Consider the following 19,591-nt stretch of genomic DNA (forward strand, 5'->3'; position numbering starts at 1 on the left):
ACTATCACAGTGGTTATGAGAAATATGCATTTGTGGTAAAATAAAAGGTATCTGAAAAGATATTTTATATTTATTGGGACCTATTGTCCAGGCTGCATGATGTCGTGGTAAGATACTTGGGAAAACATTGTGTACAATATTAGGGATTGTGTGTCACACAGTGTGATAATGGGAAGATTGAAAATGCTCATTGCCATATCAACTGAAGGAGTAACAGGTCCAGTAAATAAACAGGTTTTCAAAGATGTATCAAGTTCAATAAATAACTGATATCCATTCAGATAAATAACAATTCACTTAAATTAAAATGAAAATAATACTGCCCAAGCAGTCGTATTTGTGCTTATCATACAATGCTACAAGTTTATATATAAACTTCCTAAGTTGTTAATGCACTTACTTGCCAGATTTTTCAGAAAACTCACAGCAAACCTTTGTGCGTATTCAATTTCAGCCTCCAGGGCTCTATCCAAATGAAGTAAATGTTGATTAAAAGGAAAACTGACAAACTCCTTCAGGAATGTGGTATTAGATACTTTCCCAAGGGCCAGTGCAAATATCGTGAAACCTTTACATTTTGCTTCTTGGGATATTTCCAATAATTTCTTCTCATCAATGCTTGTTTCCCCAGAAAATATTGTAAAGATAACTTTGTAAGTTCTCTGATTTGTGAAATTTGAGAAGAAATTTTTCAAGGTCCATTCAATGGTACTGTCAATGCCAGTGGCGCCCTCTAGCTGATTAAGTGAGTCATGGATGTGTCTCTTCTTTAGTGTTTTCACAGTGTAATCCAAAACACCAAACTCTAGGTTAAATGCATCTTTCCCATATCTTGGTGTGTAGTTTGGTGTGTGCTGTACCAGAGCCACCCGGGGATGAAGATCGGGGGCTGCAGTTTCTGTAGAGCTGACAAACTGATTAAGCATTGAGTTCAGAAAATGCTGCACTGTTTCAGATTGTGTAGGTTCCATCTGCTGTAAGTTATCATGAACAAAGGCTATGTCCAGGCTTACTGGAATAGGAACTGGGGTCAGTCTCCTTGGACACTGGTCAGCAGGACTACATTCATCTGTAAGAGAAAGATAAGAAAATGTCAATTTATTTAATAGGACAGTTTTTTCACAACAATGCAAAGCGTTGTAAACACGGTGAACAAAGTCAAGAATTTGAAGTTCTCCACCCAAACTCAGCATATACCATTTCACATGACAGTAAGAATGGGGGTAAGTCATATTTTGAGAATTATGATGGGTGCAGTTTGGACTTGGCAGGAACAGTACGGAACTTTGTAGATTTGTTTGGATAGCCAAGTACTCTTTCAGAGAGATACAGTATTCCTTTGGACATTGTCCCAGGATACCTTTGGGGAAGGTCAGATGCCCTTTGGGAGACGTCAATTGCTTTTTGGGAGAGGCAAGATGGCCTTCAGGATTATCAAAAGCAGGCATAAATGTGAATAAAAAGTAGAAAAGCTCATTGGAATAGTGAAGCTTATTGGAACTGACAACTGCATCTGCCAAAATTGTGAGGTTGAAGCTGTCAAAAAGAACTATCGAAAGCATCGAAAGAACTGTCAAGCTTTCAAAGAATTTTAAAATCTTGCCATTTAAATACCTGAAAAACATTGCTTGCTATTCCACTCTCTGTTGACATAAGCCTGAAGGTGACTATTACTGGATTAATGCTGCCCGACTAATTTCACAAACTTCCATTTCACCGTGTGATGCTGGCAATTATCAACAGATGGTTACAGACTCTACTAAGTGAACCTATGATTTATAATACTTGTTTTTCTAGGATTATACAGTCAACTTAAGCATTTGTTCCAATATTTGATTACAAAGTTTAACTCAAGTTGTATAATTTGTATCTACGCATGAGAGTTAATTAAAAAAAAGCAAAATTCTGCAATAGGCACTTCAAATTTTACCCTATTTTCTTTTATTGCAGGGCTGGAAGTTTGTCCATGGTGGATATAGAGTGAGTTCAAGGGCATGGGTCAACATGAAATGGAACTATATTGACATAGGTTCATTAGAAGTGGGTGGAGGATACGGATGGCGGAAATAGGTTGGCGTGGAACAAATGAGGACCCATTGAGGATGGACAAATGGTGATAGATTGGCATGCAAGGTATGACAGACGAAGGGATTTGATGGAGGGTGTAGTTTGGCGTAGAGATTATGAGTAACCATTGGAGTGAGAGAAAGGTGTATGTTGCAAAGAATGGGGCATGGGAAACCAGTTCACCCTCATATCTAGCAATCTCCGCACTTATTCTGGTGTCATCCAGCTCAACTCCCAAGAAATCTTCCACTTCAGAATAAAAATTCCAATTTCTGGGGTACATTTTCTAGCATTAGCCTTCCAGAGGCCGGAACTGTCCCAACTCTGTGTTCCTGGCCCAGGAGCAAAAACCAAGGCAAAATGTTTGAGGGGTAGGATCTTTTTCTTTACATGTATGTGCCTTTTAGTTAGTAATTTAGAAATATTAAGCATTAAAAATCCCTTTTTTTTACATATTACAAAATATAATTACCACATTTTATTTTGTTAAACAAGATATTGACAGATTTTGGGAAAAGACTGCAGGAATTCACTCCATAAAGCAATATATTTGGCTAAGCTTCAACTGTATTATTAAAAGGCATGCATAAATAAGGGCTTCAAAAGCTTAAAGTCATACCATAGCAAAGTGTACATAAAAAGATTTGCTTTAACAGTTCTTGGGATTGTTGTTGCTGTCTTGGTAATACAACCACCGCATCCTTGTGAAAAAAAATGTAAACAAAATTAAAAAATCTTCATGATTGTAAATGTAACCATATAAATTTTGCAATAGAAATATGATCTCCAATCACAATTGCCCCCACCTGGCAGAAGCTGTTTTCCAACATTGTAAACCATACTGAACAAGAGTCATAGCTGACTCGAAACATTAACTCTGTTTCTCTCTCCACAGAGGCTGCCAGACCGGCTGAGTTTCTCCAGCACTTTCTGGGTTAATGCCAATATTAACTTATTTTCACCCAAAGAGCAGAATGCTCATTGGAAAGAAGCAGGGTCCTATTTTAAACATGTGATGGATCTAGATTTTTAACCTGTAGGCTGAACTGGTTCACTCTGGCAACTGGGAAGCCTGTCTAGATCCTGGGCCAGAAGAGATTAAAGAAAAGTTAAATGCTTGGAAGCATAATCTTATATTTCTCTTTTTAGTTTTTTTAATAAAAAAGGGTTTATATAGCTCTCTCATGACCCTAAACATTATCCATTATTCCCACACGACTGTGATCCCATTGAGACCTTAAAAATGTTTGCACGTTTATATGTTGATGTTTGTAACATTTACACAATACTTCCTTTGCCTACAGTGAATGAACAGCTAGAACCAAAACAGTAGGAAATCTAAACTTGCATTTAGTTTGTATGCTTTGATGCTTCTTGAATGTATAGTATAGATTATTCAGATGCTAAGCAGCAACACAAGTTCTACATTTTGCATGCTAGTGACTTGAAATGTACTTTTAAACTAATTTAAGATGTATTCTTCCAGACATATAATCTCCAAAATGATTTTTTTTAAAAGAAAAAGCAATATGTAGCACATCAGAGATATATGTAGAAGTAAAACTTTCCCAACTTACACACAGTCTGAATGTGTCAGAGGTTTTATGAAATAAATCTTGAAAATTAAAGATGGAATTGTATGGGTAGCTGCCGTAGGCTTGCAGGCAGGGGAATTGTGAAATTCCCCTATCCAACCACCTCCAAACTGTCTGAAATTTTACAGAGAGCAGGCAAAGTCTAGGGCAGCCTCACTGCAATTAAGGCCCTTAAGTGGTCAATTAATGGCCAATGAGGGCCACTTCCTGTGCAGATGCAATTCTGAGGTCACTGGGAGGAAGTCAAGGATGGAGGGGAAGCCCTGCAGGTTAGCCTGCACACAGGCATTGTGTGGGAAAAGGGAGAGCCCCTTTGTCATTGGGCTCCTTTCCTGATTGTGAGCACACTCCTTCTCCACAGGTCTGGATTATGTGCTCCTTACCACCCTGGCTTTTCCAATCTGACTGTGTCCCCACCAGTCACTGCTGCGATACCACCACATATACCTGGCACGAGGCTGCTGGGACTTAGAAGCGTGGATTATGTATAGTCCCAGCTGTCCTATCACCTTGAGTGACAGTGCTGGGACTACTGGCCAATCTGACATCCACCAGAGTGAGGAGAATATGCCCCACCTCCAGCCAACTAATGCTTCATGGAGCTGCCAGATTTAACTTGTGGTGCCACCCAAGAAACATTGCCATAAAATTATGTCCCTATTCTTGTTTATAATTCTGATTCTAACTCATCTTACATTCTGCCGAACAATTTTTTACATTTTCAAAGCAGCAAAGTGTGTGTTAAAAGCATATGTGTATATAATAATTTTACTCACCGGAAAAGCTTGTTCTACCTCTGGGATGTTCTTAAACGAAATGATAACTGGAGTGATGCCGAAAGCACTGAGCTGAGAGGCAGCTGCAGGTAAGACCTCAGTGTCTTGTGATCCTCCGTTCGTGATAAAGACAGCTATTTTCTTCACAAGGACGCCGTTTCGTACTCGTTTAAATGTATTGCTTGCAACAAATTCCATGGCATTGCCAATATTCCGTCTGTCATTTGATCTTTCGTGTGCCAGTGCATCTAATTCTTTCAGCAGTAACTGTTTCTTCTTAAAGGCAGAAAATCGAATGAAAGGCTTTGCTACATTACTGTAAGTCAGCACTGCGACACGAGCCCCAGTGGGACAGTTGCTTTCAGCGATGTTAATATCCTCGACAAAATTATTTACAATGGTCTTCATCCGTTTAAATATTGCTGGTGTAACATCTGCAGACATGTCCAGAGCAAATGCCAACTCTGTGGGGTATGCCGGGCATTCTCCTCTTCCTGGAACAACGCAGAGAAGCAAAACCTTTATAAGTGTCATGTATTCAAACAAGCAAGGGTCAGAATTCAAAGAATTGGCAAATGTTTTAATTTGCAAAGCTCTATAGTGATTACTTACTTTGTGAACAACAAGCTAAAGAAGAAAAGAAAAGTGAAATTTTTATTATTACCTGTTCATTTAAACCACTAAAATAATCAATCGGCTAACAATTGGTATCTAAAAAAACATTTTACATATGCAAAAACAGAAGTTGCTGGAAAAGCTCAGCAAGTCTGGCAGCACTACTGAAGAAACATCAGAGTTAATGTTTCAGGGTCTAGTGACCCATCCACAGAACAGCAACATCGGCTTTTGTTTCGGATTTACAGCATCTGCAATTCTTTTGGTTTTTGCAGTTTACAAATGGTTATGTAGCTTAATTTAACCTAAATATGCGAGAATGCAAAGTCTCAGGAAGGTTTTAGTTATGCTACCATGAAGGATATTTTTTGGTTTACAAAGCTGAGATTGGATAGTCCATCATCTTACGAACAGTATTTCAGTCTTTTTGAAAAGTGGTGGGATTGAACACTTCAATCAATTATTAGTATTGAGGTTGATGAGGAGGAAGGGCTGGTAGACACAATGGTACAAACTGGAAGGTTGCTTGAGTTTAGCTTCGAGGTTGCCATTCCTTTATGTTTGTTTTCGTTGTATTTCATCAGTTTATCGTCGAGTATTTTGAGAAAATGTGATGCAAAGGCAAGTTATCTACTTTCTGGATATAAAAACAAACCCCAAATTGCATTTCAAACTTGATTTGATCTATTGATCACTGACAACAGTCCACAAAATGTAGTATTTTCTCCTTATTAAAGGAGATGCTGTAGAAAGCATGCAATTTGAAGAGAAAGCTTCAGCTTTTTTCATGTGTTTCAACATTTTGATGGCTTCTTCTCTTCTCTGATTCTTTGACTCCACAATAGCAAAGAGAGTCATGCCCAAAGGTCCTTCGTTAGTTTTGCTGGTTAAAACATTCAATATCTAAATCACAAAGTCTGGGAGATCACAGGAATCCATATCTGTGTTAAATTGATTTCTACTGGATAGGTAGAGATGCAGCAATTAGCTTTGGTGCTTAATTTGGAATTAGATGGTGACTGAAGTGTTCACAGGAAACAAAATCTGTCTGCAAGCTAAATGTTTCTACTCACTTAATAATCTGCTCATTTTTCAGCAAACCCCAAATGAGCCAGCTAGGTCCAACTTCTACATTAGGATATTAATTACAAATTATAATACCTTGTGAAAGTATAGAATGTTGATCACTGAGTTATTTTACAACTGCTTCTGTTTCTGACCTAACAATAAACCCGTTTGTATAAAATTCCTTGACACGATTTTGTGACATTATCCATTAAAACTGAGGTAACACCCAGTGTAATAACTGTTAGAGAGAATACAATTGCCATCATATGTAACCCCCTTATGAACTCTCTCCAACAGCGTACACATACAGAAACAAAAAGACAAAAAGGTCATTGGAGATATCATTGGAGTGAGAAAACTAGGGAAGCAGTTAAATGGTTCCGATCCACAGGGTTTGCATAAATAATCTCTTTGCTTTCCTAGATTTTCTGTTCTTTGCAATTCTTCACAGAAGAGAAGTCATTATTATGTTTAAGAAACTACAAAGTTTCTTAGATACTTGTTAACAGCCATAGCTTAGAGTGACTGGTGAGCGAAAATAATTTTCTTCAGATTTTACATTTTTTTAACTGGAGGGAAAACCACATTATATGTCTTTTACAGCAGTCCAAAAGCTTCTGCCAGTATTATACACTCACAAGCTGCTCAGCTCAACAAAAGTCAGTTGTCATTACACTGATGGCCTTCGTCATTCCTAATTAGTCACAACTCCATGTATTAACCAGCAATCTGTTGCTGGTGTGCTCTCAATTTGCACACACACCCTGGTGCTGGCCCAACTACAAATAGACTCCCCCACTGCTTGACCAAAGCAGTAGTGTGAACATAATTTACAATAAACTTCAATAATTTGCTTTTTAAAAGTGTAGTCAATCCTTCCTTTAATTTTCGAACAGTCCATTTACTATTTCAGTCCACACTCGCAAATAAAATAAAATTATACTGTCTTTACAATGTAAAGAAATATAATTTGGTTTCACATTCCCATGAAAACCTTCAAATACAATATCTTTCTCAAGTTTTCCAAATTTATTGTGAGACTGGAGCTTAAAACACTGAGAAGAAGTAAATGTTACTTACGACAGCTCTCTCGTATATACGCAATAAGGCCACAAGACTGCAAGGAAAATGAGATGGCTAAAATTTAAAAACAAACTTTAGAGAAAAAACCTTAAATTTGATACACAGTTATCTTTTACATATATAGCTTACCGTTTCCAGTGCACGACCTTGTGGTCCTTGCTGGCCCTGAAATACAGAAAGAATAAATCTAGTTCAAAAATAAAAATTTTTCAGTGTTATTAATGTTGTCTCCCTTTTTCTCTTGAAACTATTGTCATTTTTTTCATAATATTGTGTCATGACCACCTGTGGTGAACTCTTTTTTTTAAACAAGTTCAATGAGCAGAAGGAGAAAGTGAGGACTGCAGATGCTGAAGATTAGAGTCGAGAGCGTGGTGCTGGAAAAGCACAGCAGGTCAGGCAGCATCCGAGGAGCAGGAGAATCGACGTTTCGGGCATAAGTCCTTCATCAGGAATAATAAGAAACGTTGACTCTCCTGCTCCTTGAATGCTGACTGACCTGTTGTGTTTTTCCAGCAACACAATCTCAACTCATTGAGTACAATGAACATAACAGCTGAATCTGGTCTTAACTTCACCTAGTATCTATAGTTTCATGGGAATCACTAGAATGTAAGCAAGAGCAGATATTTGGGTATCGATAAAATGTGCAGCTGGACAAAGGTCAACAGGTCAAGCAGCATCAGAGGAGCAGGAGAGTCAATCTTTCAGACAGGCCCTCGATTAGGATTTTTTTCGCTTCTTAACACAGTGAGATAGAAGTATTCCTACTAGTGCCTCAGCCGAGAACATCTAAGTCGCAAAATCCAATTATTACTAAATCTTGAACATTTATTGGATGTATGACTCAATTATTCACTCAGTAAACTTACTGAGTCATAGGAAATGCAATTAAAATTGACTTAAACATAAATGTTCTTTTTTTTTTAAATAAGTGCACAGAGGCCGACATCCCATCACTCAGTTGCCCCTCATTTACATGTGCATAGTACACTGGTTGTGGTTAGCTGGCTTGGAGTCAGTCCCTGAAGGACAGGAGACTTTGAATCCTCTGTTTATTTTTTTTTACCCCCACACTACCACCTAAGTGCGGTAGTGCTTAAATCCTCTGTTTATATCTGTCAGCTAGAATGCCCTGATTTGTCCAGGTTAGCAACACCAATCAAAGATCTCATAATCAACAAGATCCACCTGGATCCAATCACTACACCCTTACATGCTATTTTCTTTCAAAGCAAATGTTAAATAAAGTGTTTAGATTGAGGAATATTGGAACTGGAATAGGCCATGTAGATCCTCAAGCCTGTTCTGTCATTTAATGTTACCATGGATGATGTATATCCTAATTCAATGTATCTGCATTGGCTTCACTGCTCTTGATCCTCTTGGCATTTCATTAACATCAGGTTCAAAATTATTAATTGAATTAGCGTTGACTACTTTATGCTAGAGGGAATTCGACACTTCAACAACGGTTTGGCTTATCTCTGATAGTAAGGCCACTTCCTCTTGTTTGCACATCAGTTTCTATCTATTCACACAATTAATTCTTTGAACCCAGTCTATCTAATTTAACGCTTGAAAAGTATAGGTAACTGTAATATAGATGATTCCAGGTTTTTGATCTCCATGATATAAGCTTCACAGCGTTTACTAAACTTCAAAATATAAGTTATAAATACATATCTGAAATAGTCGTGAACCTGAGATGCTTCTCTCACTCAGGTACTCCAATCAATTTACTTACAAAGTGTATTTCCTTCTCTGGCTATTCCTTTATCTACGTGGGCTAACTGTTGGCTCATGGCATTACTTGGGTTGGAACGTTTTGCTTGGCAGCCTGACTATGTTGATGAGTTAAGTCTCAGTGAGCAACCTCAGGAATATAATCTCGGGGAAGAGATCGAACAACCAGGATGTGAGCAGTTCTTGAGGTGGTTGCTGATGGATTGACTTTCGAAGCACTTTCAAAGCTAGATCTTCAAGAGTGAAGAATTGGCATCCCTTTTAAAGCAGGCAACATTTTAATGAGATTTGGTGGTCCACAATGTCATTTTTAATGATCAGATTGCTGAGGAATCTGTGCGATCCGCATTGAAGTATCTGTGGCTTTTTGTATACCGTGGGGTTTCGTTCACAGTTTATCTATCAACTCATATTTAGCTCACATTAATTCTGGATGTGAGAGTTTAAATTGTAACGTAACTTGTTTTAATCTACTAGTGTGTATAGTGAAATTTGTTGAAAATGATAAATCATCTGTATTTATCCTCTTAGTATGTACCCGGGATCTCAAAATTTCTCTATGTAAAACAAAAAGTTATTGGTCTCTAACCAGATCAAAACATAATTTTGGTGCCTTATCCAGGGCCATAGTAAATGGGAGGCCACATGTCCTTCACAAGATGGGTGCGCTACAGACTAAGCTGGAAGCATCTTATAAGACAGTACCCGCCTCTCCAAAAGCAGCAGCAACCAGACCAGTGTCACTGTCACCCAGTTTAGGAATTATTTTTACTTCATAAATGCCCTTCAGTATTCAGCAAGGCCTTTTCTAATACCAATATCTGGAGGTGTAAAATGTTGATGAACCGAAAATCTCGGCACAACAAATAAAGCGAAACAGTAGACAGAAAGTAACATTTCTCAATGCAACCGATATTGCGTCTAACAGACCAAAGAGGAGGGCTACTATCAAACTTTCAAAATGTAGATTATTTAGTTTTGCAGCTAGATTGACCTTGTGATGAGTATGGGAAAGGGGGGCCAGTTGCCTGTACAGATTGCATGTGATTCAGAATAAAAACTCATACTCTTGGTATAAGTCCTATTTCTGCTAAGGTACACTCAGCACTTGCCTCCTCACCCTGGACTGAGACCAGAAGGTAATGCCAACTACTGATGACAAAAAAGTTGCTAAGAAAACAGTTCATGCTGAAGCGTCAAAAGACCTGTATCAAAAACTGAATCAAGGACCTGTATTTGAACAGAACATGAGTGAAATACTAGAAGTAATTTTGGCATTATTACTGACATTGGTCTTTATAAATGTTTTGATTTATGTGCTTAAGTTGCTGAAAAAACAAAACCACAGAGAAAGAATAACAATCAAAAATCAATGTTATGACTTAATTGAATTGAATTGAATTGAATTCATTGTCCCACATACTGAGGCACAGTGAAAAGCTTTGTCTTGCAAACAATACAGGCAGATCACAGAGTTAAGTAGCATAGATAAGTAAATAATAGTACTTAGAATGGTACTAAGGACTCTTATTACAGGTGAAGCACATCTCATTTGATGTGTTGTGGCACTAACCAGAACTCAGTTTGCACGTTGATGACTATTGTGATTGGTCTGCTCATTTTGTAGAACGTATCTTACCATTTCTCCAGGATGTCCAACTGAGCCTGGCTCACCAGGATCACCAAGAGGGCCAGCGTTACCCTGATATTACAAAAACATCACATTATTTCACTTGAAACTTCATCAGCAATAAATACCAGCGATAATTATTTTAAAAATCTACAATTAAACATCAGTTGTGACTATAACTTACTAATGCACTTCATTTTAAAATTGACAAATATTCCTTAAGTATTTTATAAATCTGTGACGTGGGATATGAATGAGGTTGCAGGAATAGCCAGTGAATTAATTTCTTTCTACTGAAGTTGCAGTCCAAAATATTTATAAAAACATTGGAAGTTCAATTTTAAAAATCACATTTGGAAGTGGTCATCTGAGACCCATGATGCCTAGTTGAAACTTCCTTCCTTTACATTGAGCAGTTCAGCAAAGAATTGCAGTGATGTGTAACTTTTTCTCTTTAACACTAGCAGCAATTTAATAAAAAAACATTGATAACAATTGCCGAAGTCCAAGATTTAGAATAAATAGAGAGCAGGGAGTTTATTTTAGCTTATTCATCCAGGCCAAACAATTCAGTCTTGCCAACATCACATCTGTCGCATAAGTAAATGCATGTGAATTTTTTATTTCCATTGCTGTTTCCAGAAGACTAATTTAAATATCAATTACATTTCTCATGAAAGAATCTTTCTGAAATCAGTTATAAATTGATCTTTCAGTACTGTAGTATGTGTCTCTTTGTCAAACTCGCTTAAGTTGTTTTGAACTTACTTATACCTTTCAAACCCTAACCTATCACCATCGCCTCCAATTTATGTTCTGCTGATTTAGCAACAGAATTCAGCATTCAATTAGCTTTGCACGTTCCTGCTTGACAATGATTATATTTATTGGAACCAATGTGAACTGGGATAGTCTGGTAGTGGCTGGTTGCATGTTATTGTTTTTTGGAGGGGTAGTTGTGGTTGGGTATTAGGGGGCAGTGTACAGACATGAAACCTGGGAGAATGAGTTGCCTCTAGGCCCTGCTGAATTTAACAGTACAACCTGATTGCTATTTTCTGGGTGACAGCCTGCCAGATTAACAGGCTACTGTCTGACAGGCTATGTTACATTTGATGTGTGTTTAACAGCTGCTACTGACTGCACACAAAGGAACTTTGAACAGAGGTAGAGGTTACACAACTAAGGCAAGCCAACTAATACACTTGCAGGTCTTCAAACAGCCCTCTTTTCCTGCACTGTCATTTTCAGTTACAGATTATCCAAGTTATCAATTACATACATGGTCAATCATAAACATGTGTATCCATGAATACAACTGTAGGTTAATTCTGGATAGTTCCACTTCAGCCAGTCTCTGCATGTGCATTTCAGACATTAGTTCTAAATTGTGCAATTCCCATAATGGTCCATGTGTGCTTTGTATTTGGATGTTCATCTGGAATCTTCTTATTCCCAGGATGATGATCCATCTCAGAGGAATGTCGTGCCAAGTTGAGTGCTGTTGCCATGGGAACTGTTGCTGCGGATCTATTTCTGTTGCTACAGAATGATTGATGTGGAATTGGTGGGCATTTTGTCCTCTGTTTAGGTGATGGGATCAGATCTCTCTGGTCAGCTGTATGCAGTGAAGGCACAGCTTATCTAGTCATGTCTAGGTGTTTGCAGTTGTGATCATGTATCTGGTCATTCATGTTCACCATGCACAAGTAAAGTAGCAACTGCTCCATACAAGTGTCAGGCTGTCACACAGGCTTTTGATGAGAGTGTTGAGCATTTGCACTCTGGTTCTCCAATCATCAGCTTTGGCAATGACTTGGCAGCTTTATCAAAGTGAAATTCAGCTTTCTGTAATCTTATGTTGATTTATCACACAAACCTATTTCAACTACAGTAATTTTTCTCACTTTTGGAAGAGCAGTGACATGACATTAGTCTTTGGACTGTACTATTTTCCATGTTTTCAGCAGGTAAAATTCTTGACTTAGTCTGAGGTGGATTTGTCCAATTTCTTTATGATACATTTAGTGATTTTCACTGCCATCTCAGTATTTCCGTTCAACTAGCTATAGTGTTGAAATGATATATGTTGTTGAATTTCCCAATGTTTTATGAATCGACTAAATTTCTCACTTTCACTGATGGACATTGATATCAGCTGGTGTAACTCCCAAATAGTAGTTGACAGTAACAAGAGTGAAGATGTCTACTTCAAGCATCATCTGTGTTTTGTCTGGACTATCATGTGCCGTAAAATGCTCCTTAGCTTGCTTAGTTCATAACAAGCACTGAACTGGCTGATGTACGGCTAGTAGAGAAATCCCCTGTCATCCACAGACTGCAATACCTTGATGGCTTGCATGGATGCACTTCAGCATCTCTTTTCTCATTTCCTTAAAGGTAATGATATATTTTTTCCTTTGTACAGGATGCCACTTTAGGCTATTATTTCATGTCTGTGCCCAATATTCTATTAGAACACAAATGTGTCGCTGAGGCTCTCAGGTCATTCTTTTGACTTGTTTCTGGCAGCATGTGGGACAGTTGCAACTTATTGCTTAGTTTGATTTGAGAAAATGGCTGTCTTTCAGATTTAATATCTCTGCTGGGTCAATAATTTCCACAGTATGTCAAGCTTTGCTTCCCATTGAATCTGGAATTTTCCACATTTTGTCTTAGCATTTGTAAATGTGTTCAGAGGGAATCACACACTCAACAATGTTCATCTGTTTCTCTTATTTGTATACCATGTCTGGACGATACATCTACAGAAGAAGTAACATTGTTTGCAGACTTGGAGCAGATAGAAGTGGTTTGATGAAGATACTTTGAAGTTTGAATGCTTTGTGGTCACACTGCATGGTCACTTTATCTTTTCAAGTAAATGTTAATTAAAGTGCTCTCAAGAAAAGGTCACAGCCAGGGGTTTTTTCTCTGTCAGTTTGGCTTCTGTTAATGCCCTGGATCCAAATGCAACTGGTTGTCTTTGCTGCACAGAGTTTCTCCAAACCATGTCTCACCGGCAGAACACTGCAAGGTGACTGTCATTGACACCTCAGCACTGCTGAAGTCATCACTGGTTGCTTGATTTGTTTAAAAACCACTTCTTGTTCTGGGCATCAATGCATATCCTTAGCAGTGAGCTTATCTAGATGTTCACACACTGATACTAAATTAGGCAAGAACTTGCCTAAATGGTTCACAAATCCAACAAAACCAGAGCTCCATCTTCCCCAGTGCTGCTGCGGAGTACTGAAGAGGGTGAGTCTTCTGCACCTTAGGGCTTTCGATCCTGTGGAAGGCCCACAACCGCCGTATACAGCACCTCATTGGCTCTTTCTGTAAAGAAGCAAAGCCAGGATCTTGCTAGCTCTCCAGCTGGTAGGTGAGACACCCTCTTCCTCCATTAGACACCATTCTGATGTGTAAGCTTTGCTTAAGGTGTGAGTAAACTGTGATGCAAAGAAGATTAATGGACAATGCTGATGTAAGGGGGAATCCATTAAAGTTTGTTAAGCTAGCAAGCTTTTAATCAAGTTTAGTAAAATGATATGTATAAAGCAGAACATAAAATGCCACACACAAAACTATTTTGTAATCTTTGAGACTTGAATTAAATAAATGGAGAATAATTTAAAGCAAATTCTTACCCTGCGACCTCTTACTCCTTTTGGTCCTTCATTACCAGCGACTCCAGGTTCTCCATCTTCTCCCTGAAAACCACGATAGGCAAATACAGGTAAACCATGATAATGTATGAAGATGATAATAAAGTTCATAAAATTATGTTACATTAATATTCTAACTTAATTAATTGTAATGATTACCTGTGGACCAGCATTGCCAGGATTTCCACGTGGTCCCTGAAAAATGTGATTTAAGAGCAATCATTTTAATCCAAAGATATAGATCACCATCGCTAATTCTACTAACATTGTCCTCTGGAATATTTACTGATATCTGTGTTATTCGCACCTTTATATTGAAACAATATTTAGATATGAACTATTTAATAACACAATGAGTTGTTAATGTTGATTTTCCTGAGCTTCACAGGAAAAAAACACCTACTCCTCAGTGCTCAGGAAAAAAGGACAAGTGATCAACTGTGTGGAGTTTCTTCCTCATTGACAGATCCCTGGTTCTTCATGACATCTCTGTCGGGGATGAATAAAGCTAGACTGATAAGTGCTAACGAAGTAGGCCAGTAATGTTAAAGTTGGGGTCTGGTGACTCTCTTGGTCTTCTTACATTCACGTCCCTTGTCTTGTCAGTTAGGTAGCCATTTTAAATGGTGCATGTAGAAGTCAGTTGTATCTCAGAGGGCCAGGTAATAAAGCCAATGTTAGCACAGCTCTTAGCTATCCTACATTAGATGACAGAAACCAGAAACACTGGCTCTGTGATCTTTAATCACTAAGTCTCATTTAAAGCAGCTAGACCGAGGTTTGTTTCTATCTTTATAATTAATCATCTAAGGAATATTATATAAGTATCATGTACATTGTTAAATCGTACTAGTTAATCCACTTATTTTCACAATCCTTTATTCTCAATTCAGCATTAGCAGCATAGTTTTTCTAGTTTTGAATATACAACTTAACCGGTTAAGGAGAATAAGGTGCTTCTAGCAATACCCTGTCAAGGTATCCATGAATCCAGAACAGATATCTGCTCATTCATCCCACTTATTGATTATGAGTGGTAGTACTTCATTGGGTACCACATTTGCCTATGTAACAAGAGTAACCATAATTAAAAACTAATGAATTAGCTGAACAAAGCTTTGACATATCCTAAAGTTGTTATATAATTGCAATTCTTAATCTTTTCTTTGTTATGTGATGATGCATAGTCAAGGCTGATTTGGCCCTTATGCAGACTCGGTCAATCAGCACTTAATTCTAGCAAATACAGTATCTTCCAAGGCACTATTATTGATTGTTCAAGCAGCTAGTTTAATTCATTATACCTCAAGGAGCAGATCTAGCATGCAAGTTCTTAACATTCAATTTGAAACACCATTTCAGATTGGATAGTGCTGGTTGAATAAGCATTGTAAGTTTGTCTGTTCTGATAGCTTTTGTTTTCCTTATAAATGAACTAATAATAACTTTGTACACTTCCTGATCCATAAACCTCAATTTTTACCAAGCTGTCCCTAAGCTCTATAGATGTAAAGTGTTTAGAGAGAATATCCAATCTAAAGGAGCTTTACCTCTGTGGTTTTTCCACTACTTTGATTTGGAGATTAAATATTGTTAATGTAGCACCGGGTTTACACTACAGTATGAAGAATTGCCACATGGGTTCTAACAGGCTGACGTTCAGTGGACACACTATTTACAGGATACCCAGAATTTGCACTGAAGTTACAGTGGCAAACTGGGAAACCCTTGGATCAACACATATTTAACACAAATATGCTTAAAATTATAAGGGAAGTTAGGACCTGAAAAAAAAGTTCAGTTAATCAAATAGATTGTTCAATTTACATCAACTACATATCGAAATAAACATTGACCACATTGTTTTTTTTCTCTCTTCTATTAACTGTGGAATTTATCAAACTCTTTGGTCCTCCTGTAACACCATTGTTGCTATGATAATGTTAACATGCCATTCCAAGTGTACTATATATATATATATATCAGCTTCCTACTCAACTATCTGTTGTATCCTTCTTCATGATATTTATTGTAACCATGCAGACACCTCTGAGATAACCAGTGTCCGAGTAAAGTTATTTTAAATTGCAACCTTTCGTAAGAAGTGATCTGGTGTTTCTTGTACTTGGGGCCAGGAAGGCATAATCAAGGGCATCACTGCTCAGAAATGGCTCTCTATCCCTGAAGCATGGATTTCCCAAACTAAACTCTCATTGAATGGAAGCAGAAAGTTATAGAATCAACCGCATAGCAAAATCTATATGTACCAGGTGGATTAGCTATGGTTTATTCTAAAGTGTAGAAGGGGATATGAAATTTGCTTTGAAAATCATCCGTTTACTTAACTATTTTGTTGTCAAGTGGTTCTGAGCTCCATTAAATTAGAATTTGCAACATAACATAAGCACATTCTCCTTGAGCCTAAGTGGTTCTCACCTCTGCTAAATTAGAATTTGCAAATTTAGGTAAGCATTCTCTTTATGTCATGAACCAAAGAATCTTAATATTGAAATCCTCCATTTTAAGCAGTCACTTATCATGCTTGCAACAAATTCTTGGGCATGACTTGAACCAAGTTCTAAATCTTGTCACCTAAAGTGACCTTATGATTTTGCTAAAATAGTCCACAAATAAATTTCAGCCCCTAATTGTTAATACATTGTTGTAGATGGGCAACTCAACATTTTTGGAAGGTTACATTAGTCAGAAAGTGTGAATAGTTTTAATGCTTTATCAATTCTATGATTTAGGGCATTTATGCAAGGGTTTATTACATGGCCGTGTGTTAACCGTCTGTACAATGTTAGAATATAAAAAGCAAACTGTGTGACATGGACCAGAGAATTAGGAATTGAAGTCAGAGCACCCAATTGATGGCATTCTTAATTTTCCAGTGATTAATTTTCATGCACCACAAATTTGGATGCATCGCAAACAATGGTCCTGGGTCTCTGTCCCATATTCTCCAATCCAAGTGATAATTACACAGAGTTCTGTATCAGAAACTGAGCTGAACAAAATTTAAGTTTTGTTTGAATCCTTTCCTTAAGAGTAATGCAACTCTGCCCTCTGTAGGACCTGCTAACAAATAACATCACATCAACTCCACCAAAAATTTGAACACTTGAACCTCTGAGGAAGGTTTAACCTGATTGCCCAAAACTTGGAAATGAGATTATGATGCAATACAGACAGCACCAGGTACTCCTGCTGGCATTTTAAACAATGGCAGCAGCTAGCTCATAGCATCAACACTGTTGTTGACTAGTTACATCTGCAAGGTGCCAAAATCAAGGTGGGCTAACACTAGTGAAAAACACCAGCAAATGTTTGGAAGCTGTCCTGGAAGCATTGATGGAAAAAGTATAAAAGTGGAGTAATGTTCTGTATCTGCAAATGATCAAAAGGCACTCGGTGCAACCAGCCAGTGGAGATTAATGTCAAATGTTGAGCTTCCAGGAACCGGATGCAGTGCTGCAAGAGTAACAATAACGTCACCCAAATGGTTAAGATCAGTACAAGCATTGCCAGTTGCCACATTGTACCAACTACACCATGCACCTCAGCCCTATCTCTCATCTAACAACAATTAGCACTGTTCCGAGACTCGCACATTCTTTCAAAGCTTGGTCATACTAATAATTACTTAACTATAACAGCCATATCATCCAATCAGATTTCACAACACTCACCAACACAATTCCCTCTCCCTTGTTGGAAAAGGTGGCACACAATGGAGCCAGCTGGAGGGTGTGACAATACACTTTTACCCCCACTGAGGCAATGGTGCTGAACGTTACTGGGGTGCCCAAGACTGAGGCCATGATTAGCTGAAAGCACTAATGATTATGGTACTCTCATGCCCATGCACTTTCTCACACATTCAATTTTCTCATTGACTGACATTCTCTTCCAGTTTACAAGCCGCAGATGGTAAAATAATCTCTTTTATTAACTTGGCTGGATTTCTGCACAACAACCTTACCCTTAAGTCTTTCTCCTTTGTCAGTTTACGACCTGCTGAATTTGGATCATCCATCAGTAAGGTTTCAGACAAAGTGCTTAGTGTGTTCTTGCTACATTGTTTGTTTCTCTACATTAACTTCAAGCCATCTAATTTAAAAGATACCTAAAACTAGCATCAGAGAAATGTACAAGCAAGCTAAGCATTACATCTGATGAGAAAATTCATTCTCCATTTTGATGAATCCTTCTCATTTCTAACAGTTAGCAAAATGTTGTTATTTGATAAGTCAAATGATACGTTAATTGCAATTTATCAAAGATCTGCTTCTAGAAATGTTGATACTATAATGGGTTAAATATTAATCAACATTCTAATATTGGAAAACAAGGCAAAACGATAGTGTTTCATCTCTCACTGATACTCCACTGCTCAGATCAAGTAGCAGAATAGAGAGTAAATGTAGTGTTTGGAAGGATCAGGAGAGAGACATGTGGCACAACACATCAGTTCTGATCCCCTCACCTATGCTTTCACTGGGAGTCTTAACTGACACTACATGCAACAATAATATTGTTTACCTGTTACTTAATAGTTTTTCTGTTTTACCTTTCTGCCTTTTACTCCGTTAGGTCCAAATACATTCTTGCCATCTGCTCCCTGGATGATAAACAACATGGTTTATAATACAGTCACACAATTTGTATACACTTTTTAAAAATCTATTTATGTATGTCAAAATGCAAATTCTATCAAAACAAAAGGTAGTTGTAATGTGACTTTAAATTTATGCTTTATATAAATAGATAATAAATAACAACCAAGCCTGAAAGGAAACTGTCATTTATGGGATTTTGAGCTTTAGCTCCTTCATCCTACTCTAAATCCCACTTCAATAAATATTATTTATTCTATGTGAATTAGATTTCGTTGTGTTAATCATTGTGAATTACAGTGTCAAGCTTGAGTTTCAATAGGGTAGATGCTACTAGTGTGTCTATTACTAATGCTTAAATGTGTTTATTCCAGTTGACTATTATTTTAAATACATTGTTAAAATAGTTCAAATAAGAATTTGCTGTGCATGTACTCAGCTTGCATATGAAAACTACGCAAAGTGTATTTTTTCTATGATAGTATCCTCATTAAAGTCCTGTCTGATCTTGAATGGTTGACACACATCTATGGCTGTACAACATTCGATTAAAATGCAATTTTTGGTTATTGTCACAAGTTCATATTTGCTGTCATAGATAGAGATATGAAAGTCAATATGGTATTCCATTATTTACTGGGATTATTTGCAGTTTATTTCTTCCGAGCGACTGCTTGAGACAAAAGAATTAGAGATTAAATCCATGGCTTCTGCAACACCATTA

At 37.6% G+C, this 19,591-nt stretch overlaps 1 protein-coding gene across 4 annotated transcripts in view; it reads right to left on the reverse strand.

Moving 5' to 3' along the window:
* The window catches only part of LOC122564421 (collagen alpha-6(VI) chain), a 156,574-nt gene that overhangs the window by 29,460 nt on the left and 107,523 nt on the right, over positions 1–19,591 (reverse strand). For all 4 annotated transcript variants that reach the window (XM_087978574.1, XM_043719260.2, XM_087978575.1 and 1 more), the window contains 10 exons: positions 18,822–18,872; positions 14,408–14,443; positions 14,231–14,293; positions 10,590–10,652; positions 7,334–7,369; positions 7,202–7,238; positions 5,051–5,065; positions 4,439–4,932; positions 2,687–2,768; positions 401–1,069 (listed from right to left, as the gene is read on the reverse strand). In XM_087978574.1, the coding sequence (XP_087834700.1) occupies positions 401–1,069; positions 2,687–2,768; positions 4,439–4,932; positions 5,051–5,065; positions 7,202–7,238; positions 7,334–7,369; positions 10,590–10,652; positions 14,231–14,293; positions 14,408–14,443; positions 18,822–18,872 (1,546 nt within the window). The remainder of the gene's footprint in view (positions 1–400; positions 1,070–2,686; positions 2,769–4,438; positions 4,933–5,050; positions 5,066–7,201; positions 7,239–7,333; positions 7,370–10,589; positions 10,653–14,230; positions 14,294–14,407; positions 14,444–18,821; positions 18,873–19,591) is intronic.

This window comes from Chiloscyllium plagiosum, unplaced genomic scaffold, assembly GCF_037043375.1.
Source record: "Chiloscyllium plagiosum isolate Xiang-an unplaced genomic scaffold, Cpla_swu_hap1 HiC_scaffold_34, whole genome shotgun sequence".
Taxonomy (NCBI): domain Eukaryota; kingdom Metazoa; phylum Chordata; class Chondrichthyes; order Orectolobiformes; family Hemiscylliidae; genus Chiloscyllium; species Chiloscyllium plagiosum.